The 16,950-nt window shown below is 48.7% G+C and overlaps 1 protein-coding gene across 1 annotated transcript; it reads left to right on the top strand.

The window, feature by feature from the left end:
- Nucleotides 1-1,163: 1,163 nt before the first annotated feature.
- Nucleotides 1,164-16,569, top strand: LOC142251153 (uncharacterized). The gene is made up of 8 exons (XM_075323685.1): nt 1,164-1,213; nt 3,530-4,029; nt 4,105-4,190; nt 5,372-5,428; nt 7,342-7,480; nt 12,750-12,860; nt 13,747-13,845; nt 14,622-16,569. The coding sequence occupies exons 2-8, from the start codon at nt 3,540-3,542 to the stop codon at nt 15,380-15,382; spliced, it is 1,743 nt and encodes a 580-aa protein (XP_075179800.1). The 5' UTR covers nt 1,164-1,213; nt 3,530-3,539; the 3' UTR covers nt 15,383-16,569.
- The last annotated feature ends 381 nt before the right edge of the window (nt 16,570-16,950 follow it).

Here is a 16,950-nt window from a genome sequence, read left to right as displayed (position 1 = left end):
TCAGCGTTGCGGGCCTGACTTCCGGGTCAGCAGTGTGATCAGCTGACATGATCACATGACAGCCGTCGCTCTGACCCGGAAGTCAGCGCCGGCGTCACCGCTTCACTTGTCCTCACGTCTGACAGATACGAGGATTATTGAGCAGTGGGAGCCGCGCGCTGCAGATTCTATGAGTGCGGCTGTCAGTGTGACCGCTGCGCTCAGAGAATAGCGGCTTCCACTGCAGAGCGGCAACCGCAGCCCACATGGAGACTTTCACAGCGCTGCATCAGGCGCCCGACAGCGCCCCCCTCACAGTTGCGCCCGGGGAAGATGCCCCGCCAGACCCCCCTAGATACGCCCCTGACCAAAGTATTGCAGTATATAGTATAAGCCAGCAGTTCCCAAACTCCAGTCCTCAAGGCCCCCAACAGGCCGTGTTTTCAGGATTTCCTTAGTATTGCACTTGATTAATGATCCCATCACCTGTTCAATAATAAATAATATATTTTAGTTATATATTTTATTTTTCCCCAGTTTTCCAATACATTGTTTTTAAAAATTACAACCTGTCCCTCAAAAAACAAGTCTTCATAGGTTGTTTTTTTGAGGGACGAGTTGTAATTTTTAAAAACAATGTATAAAAAAAATAATAAAAATAAATAATAAAAATATAATTATATATATATCTATCTAGCTATATATATATATATATATATATATATATAATAAAATAATACAAAAAATTATGGGGGGACAGAAAGCTAAAATTGATAGAAGCATTAAGGGGTTAATATTCTCAAAATGACAAAACACAATAAGGACATTGCTTTATTTATTGATCCAACTGTAAACTCTGCACACATGGCACTGCAGAGGCTGCCAGAACTACAAGTCTCAGCACTCCCACTGTAGTAATGCTAATGCTCTGTCTGTTGAGAAAGCCCACAGCTGCATCATCACAGGAAGTGTTATCTACCAGGAGCACCGCACACGCCTCATTGGTAGAAGTGCTATGTTTTGTCACCAATTCACTGGCATTATGGGTATTGTAGTTTTCTTGCAGTCCGTGAGCGCTTACTCTGATAGCAACGTAAACTATATATCCCAGAAGTCTCCATTCTCTGCCGTTAGAAGGTCAACCAATGAGCGGAGAAACATTATCATATCCCTCCGCCTACCAGCGCAGATCCCTCCGCCCACAAGCAGAGGCTGAGTCCTTGATTACAAAAAGGTAGGGTATGAACTATGAAATTATGTGTTGGAGGGAATGTTGTCAGGTTGTCAGAATGCTGCAAATGGCAGTAAAGTGAGACAAGAACAGCACAGGGGTTGTGTGTGAGCTGCACTCTGTAACATTAGAGCCCCAGGAGTTACAGGCAGTGTGCACAGCAACTTGTGTGCGCTGTGCCAGTAAGCAGGGGGCTGTGTGTGGAGTCAGACATCAATGTGGTGGTTGCATAGACTTCCTACGACTATTATTGCAGCATAGTGCCACAATAATATGGTCTATACATATCCCCCTTAAGGGTTGGGCTGTACAGGAAGTCTATTATGAAGCCCCAGACTAAGAAAATATGGCTGCTTTGCTGTTAGGAAAAGTCTATTTACGTACGTACGTACGTACGAATATATATATATATATATATATATATATATGAGAGAGAGCCATTTAAAGATATGCAAAATCTCGAGTGAGTTACGTGGCACCTGGCACCCACAGATTTCTTGCCACCAAGATTCTTGCAAATTTGGGCTATGTGCCCCTGATGTGCCGCGGTGGGATCATATTGACCGTCCTCTGATGCGATATCTCAGCAAACTTCATATCATGTGACCAAAGTTGCCATGTTGCCCGATCTAAGAACGGGGGACATAGTGATCATAGGCCCCTTCATCTTATGACCACCATAATAATCCTTAAAGGGTTATTCCAGAATCCTATCCCAATATGTAGTAGGTGTAATAATAAGAATATTAGCAAATATCTCCAATTAGATCTCCTGGTATAGCAATGTCTCTTACCTCATGTGCAGGGCATTGCAGCTTAGGTATCCATGGTTACAACCACGAGCAACTAACTCACGGAGTAGACTTAACCATGGATATATAAGCTGCAATGCCCTGCACATGAGGTAAGAGACATGGCTATACCAGGAGAACTAACTGGAGGTATTTGCTAATATTCTTATTATTACACCTACTACATATTGGGATAGGATTTTAGAGATTGGAATACCCTTTAAATGGATGGAGGTTTCTTTGCATTTTCTTGAAGCCAAATTACAGGAAAAAAAAATTCCATTACAAATTTTCAGTTGTGTAAATGTTAGAGACTAGAGTTGAGCGGATTGGTAATAATCCGGGTCCGGCGGATCCGTTGCGGGCTGTCACAGAAGTCGGAATCCGGCACAATGTAAGTCAATGGGGAAGCAGATCCGGGGGTGGGGAGGGTAGAGAGAGAGAGAAAAAAAAAAACCCGAACCCGGATCGTGCAGCCGGATTCCCAGGTCCCGTCGGACCCGGATCGGACGCTGAAACCGCGCAAATCCGGACTTTTCAAGTTCGGGTCCGCTCAACACTATTAGAGACTGTTTCCTGTACGTTGTTGGCTGTAGAACAAGTTGGGGTACGTACATATGATGAGGATGCGGCGGGTCCTGACCTGTGAGGCCGTGACTCTCCTCCGCAGAACACCGCAGCTGCTTGTGCCCATGATCCGGGCTCGGGCAGTTGCGGTCTCTCGCTGTGTTCTTCCTGCGGAGGACGCTTGCGAATCCGCAGCAAAGAATTGACATGCTGCGGCTCGAGAAGCCGCACCCCTGATCAGTGTTTGCTGCGGAAGAGACAAGCACAGTGGGCACGGGATTTCTAGAACTCCCATCCACTGTGCTTGTACTGTACAATGCAGAGTTTTGGAGGCAGCTGAAGCACGCTGCGTCTAAAACGCTGTGAACACTGATGGTGGGCACACACCCTTAAAGGGGATTTCCACTTTCATAAAAACCATTGTACCCCAGTTGCAGCTTGTTTTAAATAAACTGTGCTTTTCTCACCTTGCCCAGGTCCATCACTGCTACTAGTGTTTATTGTCTGCAGCGCTGACGTCACAACACCACTGCTGCTAATTAGTGTCTCTGAGCGGCTTGTGCCACCAACTCCGCCATTGAGCTAATTGCCTGCGGTCTGAAGTCGGCGCTGCGGGCAATAACACACTGGGAGCAGCGGCGGAGACAGTGCTGGACCCGGGGAAGGTGAGAAAAGCCCCCCCTTTTTTTTTTTTTTGTTTTTTTTTTAAACTAGTTGTAGTTGGGGAACAAAGTTTTTCAAATCTAGTAAACTCTTTCACACGTAAATGCTCAAACTGGAAGACCCACCTGACCAAAGGGTCCCATGATCTGAGCTAATTGACTTATAGGCTCCGATGATGCAGCTAGGTCATACCTGGAGACCCGGCGGTCCGAGCACAGCCGATGAGCTCAGTGTGATGACTTATGCAACTGATGCCATCAGGTCTTCAGTTATAATTTATGACTTTTCTTCTCTCCAGGGAAAAAACCATGACAAAGTGCATCGTGAAGACCTGCCACAGTGATTCTGCCTGTGACAGCGGTATCACATTTCATGGCTTCCCCAGCTCCATCCATCTGATTAAACTTTGGCTCCAGCAGACGGGTATCGCCTTCGCTGACCTCGATGCTTTGACAAAGACTATTCTCCAGTCTAAGGGCACGGGGCTTTATCAGGTCTGCTCCAAACATTTCTCACCAAAAAGTTACATGTTTAACGGGTCAAAGATGGTTCTGAAACCAGACGCCGTCCCAACCGTTTTTCAAGATGTGCCGAACATCTCGGATGTACAAGACGTCTCCAAGGCTCCGTCCTGCACAAAAGCACAAACAGAAAACCAGTCCCAAACCTGCGTCCCACAGACGGGGGCAACATTCAAAGGGAACCCCGAAATCGCTGAATCCGGCAACATGAGACATGATTCGACCTCGACGGTCAAACCGATGGTGGACAAATCAATCGGCACAGATCCACACTGTGGTAAGGAGGAGGCGCGGGCGCGGTGGTCTTAGTATTTGCCGACAAATTGGTGACAATTGTGTTTATCTCTTTTAGATTTCACTGAAAACAAGAACGAGAAGATAATGAACAAAAGACTCTTAAAACTAGCCATGGAAATCATCTCATTGCTGACCGGAGAGGTGAGAGCTGGGGACTGGCGTGATCTACTGGTGTACGCTGCCGATACCGACGGACGACTGTAGTAAAATATTATAAAATCCATACCGGGTGTTCTGCATTTCAAATTTATTAGCATGCAAAAACAAAATAAATAAAAGGATAAAACATTATTTTGTAGTTTTTTACCTAAATAAGGGTCCATGAACATTGTCCATTGCCTTATACACTGTTTCGAAGCACGTGGTCTCTTTCCTTGCTGCAGACACCCCATCTAGCACACCAGAAAATGAATAAGGCTGCTTTCACACTTGCGTTGAACGGCTTCCGTTGCTATCCGCCGCCTTGAGGAATTACGGTAACCGTTGCAGGAAACCGTTTTATTCTTCATAGACTTCTATTAGCTACGGATAGCAACGGATGGCCTTGCGCTGCATCCGTCAGCCGACGCTGCGTTGCATCCGCCTGGCGGATGGAATGCTGCATGTAGCGTTTTTGTGCGCTTGGCGGTCTGTCAAAAAAACGCATCCTGCAGGATTCCGTCGGCGTCCGTTTTTATAATGGACGCCTATGGTGGCGGATTCCGTTCGAATCCATCATTTGACGGATTCCGTTAACGCATCCATCTTTACACAACTGCGCATGCCCTGATGTGTAAAGTCAAGAAAAAAACTTTAACGGATTGCGTTATTTTGTACGCTCCGTAGCATCCGTTGTGCCACTATATGCAACGCATCCGGTGCATTCGTCACACAACGCAATGCTACGGATGCCGTTCAACGCAAGTGTGAAAGCAGCCTAAGAAAAACACCCCACTAATCTGCTCGCTTCCACGTTTTTGCGGCTAGTGCGCCCTTCTGCGTTTTTGCGGCTAGTGCGCCCTTCTGCGTTTTTGCGGCTAGTGCGCCCTTCTGCGTTTTTGCGGCTAGTGCGCCCTTCTGCGTTTTTGCGGCTAGTGCACCCTTGTGGCTAGTGTGCCCTTTTGCGGCTAGTGTGCCCTTCCGCCTTTTGCGGCTAGTGCCCCCTTTTGCGGCTAGTGCCCCCTTTTGCGGCTAGTGCCCCCTTTTGCGGCTAGTGCGCCCTTTTGCGGCTAGTGCGCCCTTGCGCGTTTTTGCTACGATGTGCCTTCTGACGTACCGTATGATACGAAGGCGTCGCGAATCCATAACACTATATTAAACGATATCCACTTCTTGTCCTGTAGGAGTATGTGATGGTAAAAAAGAATTCTTCTCCACCCAGCAGCACAGAACATGGAGAGGTGAGTACGACTCACAATCGGCTATATATTTTTCTTAAGCACATAGATGGGAAAGTGTTGGTGGCATCGAGATAGTATGTAAAGCTGCCCCTTACATATTGGAGAAAAGTCGTCAGAAATGGAATTTTGACCACTTTAGTCCATGGTTGAAAATTATACATGATGACCCACGGCAGAATTTTGTGTGCTGGATATGTAATTGTCCGATGGGATCATTGGTAAGATCCTCCTGTGAATTCCTGATTGCCCACACCCTGGCGGATTATAACCTTATGTTCATGGCCACCTTAAAGGAGTATTCCGGCTCTGCTCACCACTGGGGGGACGAGCAGGCCGGTGACTGTACAATTACAGATATCTGCCGGATTTGTACCTGTCCTCTTCTAATTAGGCTGGAGTCGGGTGCACAACCTGTCCATGTTCATTACTTTACAACCTTCACATGAGCCCCAAAGATTCTGATTAATAGTAATATCCAAGAACACTTTGTGGCACGTTATAGCTTGCTGTTGTGTGACTACTTACTTGGAAGCAATATTTATCTGGTGCTGTTTTCGGACGTCTTAGAGACACCGGTGCTCTAACTTTCCTCCTCACTATCTATAGTGGCTCAAAAGAAATATTAAAGGGGTTGTCCACTACTTTTTACATTAATGGCCTACCCCTAGGAGAGGTCATGAATGTCTGACGCCCTGCACCCCCGCCGATCAGCTGCACTCGGTCCCGGCAGCAGCCGCAGGCAGCAAGAAATACTACGCTCCGGCACTGCTCTGTCTTCTGATAGTGGCCGTGGCCTGGTACTGCACAACAGCCTCCCATTCAAATCAATAGGAGGATGTGTAGTACCCGGCCGTGGCCACTATTAGAACACTGAGCAGCGCCGGGGCTGAACATTTCCAGCTGCCGACGCCAGGGCCGGGCACAGCTGATCGGCGGGGGTGCCGGGTGTTGGACCCCGGCCGATTAGACATTTATGACCTATCCTAAACATAGGCCATAAATTCAAAAGTAGCCGACAACCTCTTTAAATATAGGAACTTTGACATGCATTAGTGCTAAAAAATGTAAAAATGGAGACAAAGCATATAATAAAGGCTAGTTTTATGTGCGCCCAGCAGCCAACGTCAAGGCGTATCTCTTATGCTGGGCATAACATTCTGGGCCAACAATTTTATGGACGGTTAGGAACCTGCTACTAGGAAAATAAAAATCATCTTAAGCTGATGGGGAAGGAGTTCTTAGTGCTTTGCAGTAATGCATGTCCAAGTTCCTATATCCAATGTCTGTATACCTTAAGGGTGCTTTACACGCTGTGACATTGCTAGCGATCTCGTTAGCGATGTGACACTCCAGATCGCACATACGATTTGCCGAGATCGCACATAGGTCATTTTTTGTAGCGCCGATCACATGTGCGATCTCGGCAAATCGTATGTGCGATCTGGCGTGTTACATCGCTAACGAGATCGCTAGTGCTGTCGCAGTGTGTAAAGCACCCTTTAGTGTCAGAGTGCAGCTGTTCTATTTGATGTTCAGCATGCACCTGTTCACACTTGTCTGTTAGGAATTGCTGTCAGTTTTCTCATTTTGGATTTTAAGGGTCATGCCTTCTCACTGATCACTCATTCATATCAGCTTAAGGCAACTTTTAATTTCCTAGTAGCAGGTTTCTGCCTGCCCATAAAATTGTAGGCTATTCAGCCCAGGTAGAGGCGTCACTAGATTTAGACCCAGCATATGACCTACGCCTTGATTTTGGCTGCTGGGCTTGCTTAAAGGAAATATTAAGTAGCATCCCAACAATACCAGCACCCAGAAAAGCTGAGTGTATAGGCATTGCAGTGTCTTGCACACACAGATTGGCAGTGACATACTTTTTAACAACATAATCTATATATAATGTTCCATTTCAGGTACCTATAAAATGTGGAGATGTCTCCGTCTTTTTCACCATGGAGGAGTGGGACTATATAGAAGAGCACAGAGACCTGTACCAGAAGGTGGTGATGGAGACTCATCAAAGATCCAACAGCCCTCCGCTAGAAGAACCAGGTGGGACTTACTCAACCTTCGGAAAGTTATGTTTATACGCCAAACTCCAATTTGGGAAAATATAAAAAGGCAATTGCTGATCAATTAAAAAGTGTGTGTGTGTGTGTGTATATGTATAATATAGTGTGTGTGCGTATGTATATATGTATGTGTGTGTGTATGTGTATATATGTATGTATATATATAATATATAATCTCTCTCTTAAAAAAATACACACTAATATATTATTTATATATAATAATATATTAGTGAGTGTATTTTTTTTTAAGATATATATATATATATATATATATATATATATATATATATATATATATATATATATATATATATATATATATATATATATATATATATATATATATATATATATATATATATATGATAGATAGATATAGATGTTGTTGTGTGTAGTTACTAAGTGTTTGTGTAGGGCGCTGTAAATGTTCTGGGTGTTGTCTGGGTGTGACGGGGGGTGAGAGCGGTGTTGTATGTGTTGCGTTGTTCGTGGAGCGCTGTGTGTCTGTAGCGTTGTTTGTGTGGGTGTGGTGTGTTTTGGGGGAGGTATGTTTTGTGCAATGTGTGTGTTGTGCGGTATGTGCGTATATTTATGTATGCCGCGGTGTGTGTGTGTGCAGCGTTGTCTGTGTGTGTGGGTATCTGTGTAGGGCGGTGTTTGTGGTTCCGTGTGGTGTGTGTGTGTGTGTGTGTGTGTGTGTGTGTGTTGGGGGGAGGTGTGCACCTCCCATCGTGCTCCATCCCCCATGCTGCGCACTCCCCATCGTGCTCCATCCCCCATGCTGCGCACTCCCCATCGTGCTCCATCCCCCATGCTGCGCACTCCCCATCGTGCTCCATCCCCCATGCTGCGCACTCCCCATCGTGCTCCATCCCCCATGCTGCGCACTCCCCATCGTGCTCCATCCCCCATGCTGCGCACTCCCCATCGTGCTCCATCCCCCATGCTGCGCACTCCCCATCGTGCTCCATCGTCCATGCTCCACTAGCCTCTCTGCCCCCAGCATCAGCCTCTCTCCTCCCAGCATCAGCCTCTCTCCTCCCAGCATCAGCCTCTCTCCTCCCAGCATCAGCCTCTCTCCTCCCAGCATCAGCCTCTCTCCTCCCAGCATCAGCCTCTCTGTCCCCAGCATCAGCCTCTCCTCTCTGTCCCCAGCATCAGCCTCTCCTCTCTGTCCCCAGCATCAGCCTCTCCTCTCTGTCCCCAGCATCAGCCTCTCCTCTCTGTCCCCAGCATCAGCCTCTCCTCTCTGTCCCCAGCATCAGCCTCTCCTCTCCGTCCGCAGCATCAGCCTCTCCTCTCTGTCCCCAGCATCAGCCTCTCCTCTCTGTCCCCAGCATCAGCCTCTCCTCTCTGTCCCCAGCATCAGCCTCTCCTCTCTGTCCCCAGCATCAGCCTCTCCTCTCTGTCCCCAGCATCAGCCTCTCCTCTCTGTCCCCAGCATCAGCCTCTCCTCTCTGTCCCCAGCATCAGCCTCTCCTCTCTGTCCCCAGCATCAGCCTCTCCTCTCTGTCCCCAGCATCAGCCTCTCCTCTCTGTCCCCAGCATCAGCCTCTCCTCTCTGTCCCCAGCATCAGCCTCTCCTCTCTTAGCCTCCCTCCTCCCAGCCTCCCCCAGCATCAGCCTCCCCCTCCCAGTCTCCCCCAGCATCAGCCTCCCCCTCCCAGCCTTCCCCAGATCAGCCTCTCTCCTCCCAGCCTGCTCCAGCACGCCGTGCTCCTCTGCCGACACTTACAGATCCGATCGCATACACTCACACACACACACACACACACACACACACACACACACACACACACACACACACACACACACACACACACACACACCACCGATCGCATACACTCACACACACCCGATTGCATACACTCACACACACACACTGACGATATTGCACATACACGCTCACACTCACAACATCCGGAGATACCACATGCTTCTGGCCATGTGATCCTCCGGCAGGTCCTGGATCGCCGCCGAGAAGCAAGCGATATCCCAGGATGTTGTGAGTGTGTGGATGCGATGTGATGTGTGTGAGAGTGAGTGTGATGTGATGTGTGTGTGTGTGTCTGTTGCTATGTGTGTGCGTGTGTGTATGTTCCGCCGCTGCAGGACCTTGATGCGCTGGTAACTATGCTACCATGGTTACCAGCGTATCCCGTCCCCCGCTCGCACGGGAGCCCACACCAGCATACGGCGGCAACCCCAGCAATGCGAGGGTATGTGTCGGCTGGGTTGGCGGCGTACGCTGATGTGGGCTCCCGGGGGTACAGTACTCACCTGGGAGTCATGTCTCCGTGTCGGTTCGGGGAATGCGTGCAGGGGGGCGGGGCCAGAGCAAGCGTGCATTGCGTGAGGGGGGCGGGGCGTGACAGAGTTGCCAATACGTGCAGGGTGCCAGGGCGAGAGGCCAATTCGTGTGGGGGGGCAGAGCCTGGGCGAGCGGCCGGCCAATCCGTGTGGGGACGGAGCCTGGGCGAGCGGCCAATCCGTGTGGGGGGGCGGGGCCATGGCGAGCCCAGCGGCCAATCCGCTTTGTGTCACCGTAAGGACACAATTTTGGAGACAGACAGAATAAGGCAATTATATATATACTAGAAGGTGGCCCGATTCTACGCATCGGGTATTCTAGAATTTACGTATTGTGTAGTTCATGTATGATTTTTGTTATATATATATATATATATGAGAGAGATGTTGTTGTCTGTAGTTACCAAGTGTTTGTGTAGGCGCTGTACATGTTCTGGGTGTGACGGGGGGTGAGAGCGGTGTTGTATGTGTGTTGCGTTGTTTGTGGAGCGCTGTGTGTCTGTACCGTTGTGTGTGTGTTGCGCGGTTTGTGTGTGTGGTGTGTTTTGGGGGGAGGTATGTTTTGTGCAATGTGTGTGTTGTGCGGTATGTGCGTATATTTGTGTGTGCCGCGGTGTTTGTGTGTTGGGTGTTGTGTGTGTGCAGCGTTGTCTGTGTGTGTGGGTGTCTGTGTAGGGCAGTTGTTTGTGGTTCCCAGTGTGTGTGTGTGTGGTGTGTTGTGCAGTGCGCGCGTGCGCGCGTGTGTGTGTGTGTGTGTGTGTGTGTGTGTGTGTGTGTGCATCAGCCTCTCTTCTCTCAGCCTACCTCTCCCAGCCTCCCTCCTCCCAGCCTCCCTAAGCATCAGCCTCCCTCTCCCAGCCTCCCCAGCATCAGCCTCCGCCAGCATCAGCCTCTCTCCTTCCAGCCTCCTCCAGCATCAGCCTCCCTCTCCCAGCCTTCCCCAGGATCAGCCTCTCTCCTCCCAGCCTCCGTCCTCCCAGCCTTCCCCAGCATCAGCTTTCCCCTCCCAGCCTCCCTCAGCATCAGCCTTCCCCAGCATCAGCCTCTCTCCTCCCAGCCTCAGCCTCTCTCCTTCCAGCCTCCCCCAGCATCAGCCTCTCTCCTTCCAGCTTCCCTCAGCATCAGCCTCCCCTTCCCAGCCTTCCCCAGGATCAGCCTCCTCTCCTCCCAGCCTCCTTCCTCCCAGCCTCCTTCCTCCCAGCCTCCCTCAGCATCAGCCTTCTGCTCCCAGTCTCCCCCAGCATCAGCCTCCCCATGCATCAGCCTCCACCAGCATCAGCCTCTCTCCTTCCAGCCTCTCTCCTTCCAGCCTCCCCCAGCATCAGCCTCCCCTTCCCAGCCTTCCCCAGGATAAGCCTCTCTCCTCCCAGCCTCCTTCCTCCCAGCCTCCCTCTCCCAGCCTCCCTCAGCATCAGCCTTCCGCTCCCAGTCTTCCCCAGCATCAGCCTCCCCAAGCATCAGCCTCCACCAGCATCAGCCTCTCTCCTTCCAGCCTCCCCCAGCATCAGCCTCTCTCCTTCCAGCCTCCCCCAGCATCAGCCTCTCTCCTTCCAGCCTCCCTCAGCATCAGCCTCCCGTTCCCAGCCTTCCCCAGGATCAGCCTCTCTCCTCCCAGCCTCCTTCCTCCCAGCCTCCCTCAGCATCAGCCTTCCCCTCCCAGTCTCCCCCAGCATCAGCCTCCCCAAGCATCAGCCTCCACCAGCATTAGCCTCTCTCCTTCCAGCCTCCCCCAGCATCAGCCTCCCCCAGCATCAGCCTCCCCCAGCATCAGCCTCCCCAAGCATCAGCCTCCACCAGCATCAGCCTCCCTCGTCCCAGCCTCCCCCTCCCAGCCTCCCCCAGCATCAGCCTCTTTCCTCCCAGCCTTCCCCATGATCAGCCTCTCTGCTCCCAGCCTCCTCCAGCACGCCGTGCTCCTCTGCCTACACTCACACACCCGATCGCATCCACTCACACACACCCGATCGCATCCACTCACACACACCCGATCGCATCCACTCACACACACCCGATCGCATCCACTCACACACACCCGATCGCATCCACTCACACACACAGACACTGACGATATCGCACATATGCGCTTATACTCACAACATCCGGGGATATCACATGCTTCTGGCCATGTGATCCTCCGGCAGGTCCTGGAAGATCACAACAGCACAGTATCGCCGCCGAGAAGCAAGCGATATCCCAGGATGTTGTGAGTATGTGGATGCGATGTGATGTGTGTGTGTGTGTGTGAGTGAGTGTGATCTGATTTGTGTGTGTGCTGTTATGTGTGTGCTGTTATGTGTGTGCTGTTATGTGTGTGCTGTTATGTGTCTGTATTTTCCGCCGCTGCAGGACCTTGATGTGTGGATGCGATGTGATGTGTGTGTGAGGTGTGTGTGAGAGTGAGTGTGAGCCGGTGTACACTGGTAACTATGATACACATCGGGTAACTAAGGGACCTTAGTTACCCGATGTGTATAATGGTTACCAGCTTTCACGGCCTCCGTGAAGATCCCAGCATCGCAAGGTTATGTGTGGCGCTGCTGGGATCCTGACGGAGCCGGTGTAGAAGCAAGAGATATCCCAGCATGTTGTGATGTGTGAGGTGTGTGTGAGAGTGAGAGTGAGTGTGATCTGATGTGTGTGTGTGTGTACTCACCTGGGAATCGGGGCTCCGTGTCAGTTGGGCCAGAGCGACCGTGCATTGCGTGAGGGGGGCGGGGCCTGCAGAGAGCCGGGGCGGAAGGCCAATCCATGTGGGGGGGCGGGGCCATGGCGAGCCCAGCGGCCAATCAGCTTTGTGTCACCGTAAGGACACAATTTCGGAGCATGACAGACAGACAGACAGACAGAATAAGGCAATTATATATATAGATATGTATGTATGTATGTATGTATGTATGTATGTATAATTATTATATTTTTTTTTATTTTTTTTTTTTAAGCAGAAATTTGCACTGATGATGTAAAGACTGCGCTGGTCACTGAGGAGGAACACGACAGCCAAAGCCAAGATGAAATCGAACAGGTGGATGTATCAACGGATGTGTATGCAGGTGAGTGACATCGCTGCATATGCTCGCCTGTGACCTCGCACACTGGCCTAACCCTACCCATCCGTGCTATTTTTTTTCATTTCTAGCATGTAAGCTTTTTGGGTTTTGTTTTTTGTTTTTTTGTTTAACCAAAAGTCAACTTTTTATTTATTTTTTTTTATTTATTTTTTGTCAAAATATCCGAATTAGCACTTTTTTTTTTGCAGGACTTTTATTATTATTATTTATAGCGCCATCTATTCCATGGTGCTTCACATGTGAAAGGGGTGTAGATAATAGGAACAAGAACAATAATCATAAACAATACAAGGCACAGACTGGTACAGGAGGAGAGAGGTTGAGTTGTAGTTGTGAATTAAGCCATTTATTACCAAATAATGTACTGAAAGACAGGGAAAAAAATTCCAAGTGTTGGGAAATTCAGAACTATGTAAAAAAAAAAAAAAAAGATACATAAAACTGTATATAAAAAAAAAAATTGTAAGATAATACCATTAAAAATGTATGGTTGGCATCCTAGGCAATGTATTCCAGTGCTCTGTGGTAAAGAATCCTTCCAAGCAATACCGACCACAGTTACCTACAGCACGAGCATGGCATCTCTTGTGATTACTATTTTCTGAGATCCTGCAACTTTTTTTTTTTTTCTTTTCATCATCAGTTGATGATTGTAGTGCCATTTTGTTTTTTGTGTTTTTTTTTTTTTTTTCTTTAAAACAGAAGGGGGCTGAGGGTGCCAGAACAGTAACATGACAAAATTGAGCCACTTAAATGCTGCTGTCTGTACCCATCATGTATGGATAGGGCTCAGCTGAGCGCCGTGTGTCTGGTAGGGGGGTATTTATCGGACCTGTTGGCTTATTATACTGTTTGCTGGTTTATACAGGTGAATTCAGCGCAGACTCTGCACCGGCTGATCAGATGGAGGAGGCGTATGTGTTAAACACCTGGGAAACTTCAGTTGCCCATGAGGCTTCCTGTACAGGTAAGTGACTAAAATCTCACCAATGTGTGCAGTCATTATACGCACTCCTTGTACCCTGCAGGGGCCGGCGCTCCTTGTACCCTGCAGGGGCCGGCGCTCCTTGTACCCTGCAGGTCCCGGCGCTCCTTGTACCCTGCAGGGCCCGGCGCTCCTTGTACCCTGCAGGGCCCGGCGCTCCTTGTACCCTGCAGGGCCTGGCGCTCCTTGGCCCGGCGCTCCTTGGCCTCTGCAGGGCGCGGCGCTCCTTGGCCTCTGCAGGGCGCGGCGCTCCTTGGCCTCTGCAGGGCGCGGCGCTCCTTGGCCTCTGCAGGGCGCGGCGCTCCTTGGCCTCTGCAGGGCGCGGCGCTCCTTGGCCTCTGCAGGGCCCGGCACGCAGTGTGTCCTGACCGTGTGCACCCACCCTAAAGCTCTGGATGCCATCATTTTTTTTTTTTTTTTTATTATCCAAAGGACAAGAGCCCCACTGTGATAGAATTGCAAGGGTAGTAATGCATTGGCATGGCATCTGTGGGCCGACTAGTGGCACCCATGGCTGCCATCTTCTTTTTAAAGCCATATCTGAACCCAATAATGCTACAATTGAAAAATTAAACTCTTATCAGGGAAGGAACAAAAACACACCTTTCACAATAGCTATGTTAACTAAGAATTCTTGGAAAACCAGAAAAAAAAGGGGGGAAATCGCTGTATCCTCAAGGGACCAGAAGTAACTGTGTTGTGGAGCTGAAATAAAACCTGTTAAGCATAATTTTTGTATTCTGTCTTACTCTTTATAGAGGAAGACCTGCAAGAAGACTCCTTCACCTTGTCTTCATCATCTAGCAACGTAGCTAAACATCACGCAACTTCATTTCATGGCTCCCAGATAGAGGACAGCGGCGAGAATTTCCCGATTGTGTCACCGCGGCACACTATGGACAACCTGGTATATATGTCCACATCGGAGCAATGTGAAGAGCAGTGGACGGCCTACAGTAGATACGTTGGCGACTCCAACTTCACACCCATAGAACATCCTCAAATCAAAGAAGAAATCAACGAATATAACTACATGTACGATGAGGTACCGGCGTCCGGCGATCATAATCCCGGCCGCGTTTGCGAGGAACCTAGCCAGTTGTTTGAGACCATGAACAACCTCCTCATCCATCAGATGACGCACGGCCAGTCGTCTTTGGTAGATAAGCCCTACGCTTGCAACCACTGTGACAAGCGATTTGCCAAAAGATCTCACCTGGGAATGCATCTTAAGACTCACACCGGAGAAAAGCCGTACGCCTGTCCGGACTGCGGGAAGAGATTTAGTCGGAGATCAAATATGTCCACACATTACAGAACACACACCGGGGAGAAGCCGTTTGCTTGTCCCAAGTGCGGGAAATGCTTCACCCAGAGTTCCCACATGGTGACGCATCAAAGGACACACTCCGCCGATAAGCTCTTCACTTGTCCCGAGTGCAAAAAATGCTTCACAAAGTGGTCGTACCTAAACTTCCACCTACGAACTCACGGGATAGAGAAACTGAGCGTACCTTGATGGCGGAACAACCGCGGGTTTATAAGATCTGTCACATCTACTGTCGTGAAGACTTTGAGACTAACTTATCCTGAAGTATTAGGGCGGCCGTGGACACGCGGTGCTGCAGAAGATGCAGAAAGAACTGGTGGGAAACAAAAAGTTCCCATCCGCATTATGGACCTTACGATGATGGAAGCAAGAATTGACATGCCATAAAAATTGGGGTCACAAATTCATGAACCCATAAACTGTAGCACGAGCCGACGGCTCTCCCTGTGCCGCACAATTCACCCCTTTGTTACTGGACTATTTTGCTATTAAAGAGTTATTCCCGTTTTCATAAACCAATAATTCTTATAAGTACAAGCCACTTTGCATTTTACCGCTTCTTAAAATTTTCAGCCATTCTTGAGATATTAACACTTTTTTTGTTTACATCTTGTTGCCTTAGAGACCGACCATCGCTGCTAGACAGCAAAACGTGCAGTGTGCACAAACTCTTTTCTCATGAGCTTGTAAGCGCTGTTTTGAAGCTAGCCAGGATCACTGTAGAGCATTGTTTCCCAAACTCCAGTCCTCATGGCCCCCAACAAGTCATGTTGTCAGGATTTCCTTACTATTGAACAGATGATGGAATCATTATCAAGGCAAAACCTATATTAAGGAAATCTTGAAAACAGGACCTGTTGGGGGTTATGAGGACTGGAGTTCGGGAACCACTGCTGTAGAGCATTGTTACCTCCTTACCCTGCCCAACCTCAGCAAAGTGCTTACAAGCTACACAGCAGCGGTGGTCGGTCTCCTAGGCAACGAGTTATAAACAAGTGTCAATATCTCAAGAATGGCTGCAAATCTTAAGCAGTGAATTGCAAAAGTTAATGAGATTATTCCCATCTTCAGGGATGGGAAATAGTTCTTGGTACGTTTCCCCGGCGTGGTCCTCTTTATTTGATGGTTTATATATTTTATGTTTTGGGTTGTTTTTTTTTTGTACAGATTCATATAATACAGAATGCCTTTCTCTATGATGACTGTCCGGTTGAAGACGTTGGACTCTCATCATCCGCCTCCAGGTGGTATTACAGTATTTTCCAAAAGGCACAAAAATAAAACGCAATAAGGCGTTTCCATATGTGAATACAGAGTTTTGGAATATGTTTACTTTTCAGTAATGTCATGTATGATGTCAAATTTATAAAAGCAAGAAATCTGCGCCCCCGAGTCCTTCTTTATATAACATTAGCCATGGTACTGAATATTCTTCCTTTCTTCACCTCCTTTGTAAATATCGCCAGTCTTCTCATGTTCTTACCAATATCGATTGACTGAGAACTGCACATGAAAAAAATCATTAAGGCTATGTGTCCATGCTGCGGAAAATGCGCGGATTTTGCCGCCGTTTTCTCGCGGAAAAGCTGTGGATTTCCCGAAAATCTGCAGCACAGCTTCTCCCCAGCCATTTCTATGGCATTTGGGAAATGCTGTGTCCACGCTGCGGATTTTTCCGCAGCAGAAATCGTGCGGACTTTCGTCCGGAAAAATCTGCAACATGTCAATTATTGTTGCGGATTTTCGTCCGGATTTTG

Source organism: Anomaloglossus baeobatrachus, chromosome 9 (genome assembly GCF_048569485.1).
Source record: "Anomaloglossus baeobatrachus isolate aAnoBae1 chromosome 9, aAnoBae1.hap1, whole genome shotgun sequence".
NCBI classification, from domain to species: domain Eukaryota; kingdom Metazoa; phylum Chordata; class Amphibia; order Anura; family Aromobatidae; genus Anomaloglossus; species Anomaloglossus baeobatrachus.
Note: the sequence above shows the minus strand (reverse complement) of the source record. Positions and strands in the feature narration are given on the sequence as shown.

What these genes read in the sequence shown, in the direction of transcription:
- LOC142251153 (XM_075323685.1), top strand. Translation starts at nt 3,540, where the DNA reads ATGACAAAGTGCATCGTGAAGACCTGCCACAGTGATTCTGCCTGTGAC. An exon ending in GCAGCACAGAACATGGAGAG is followed by an intron (nt 5,429 to 7,341) that starts GTGAGTACGACT and finishes GTTCCATTTCAG; the next exon opens with GTACCTATAAAATGTGGAGA. An exon ending in CCATGAGGCTTCCTGTACAG is followed by an intron (nt 13,846 to 14,621) that starts GTAAGTGACTAA and finishes TACTCTTTATAG; the next exon opens with AGGAAGACCTGCAAGAAGAC.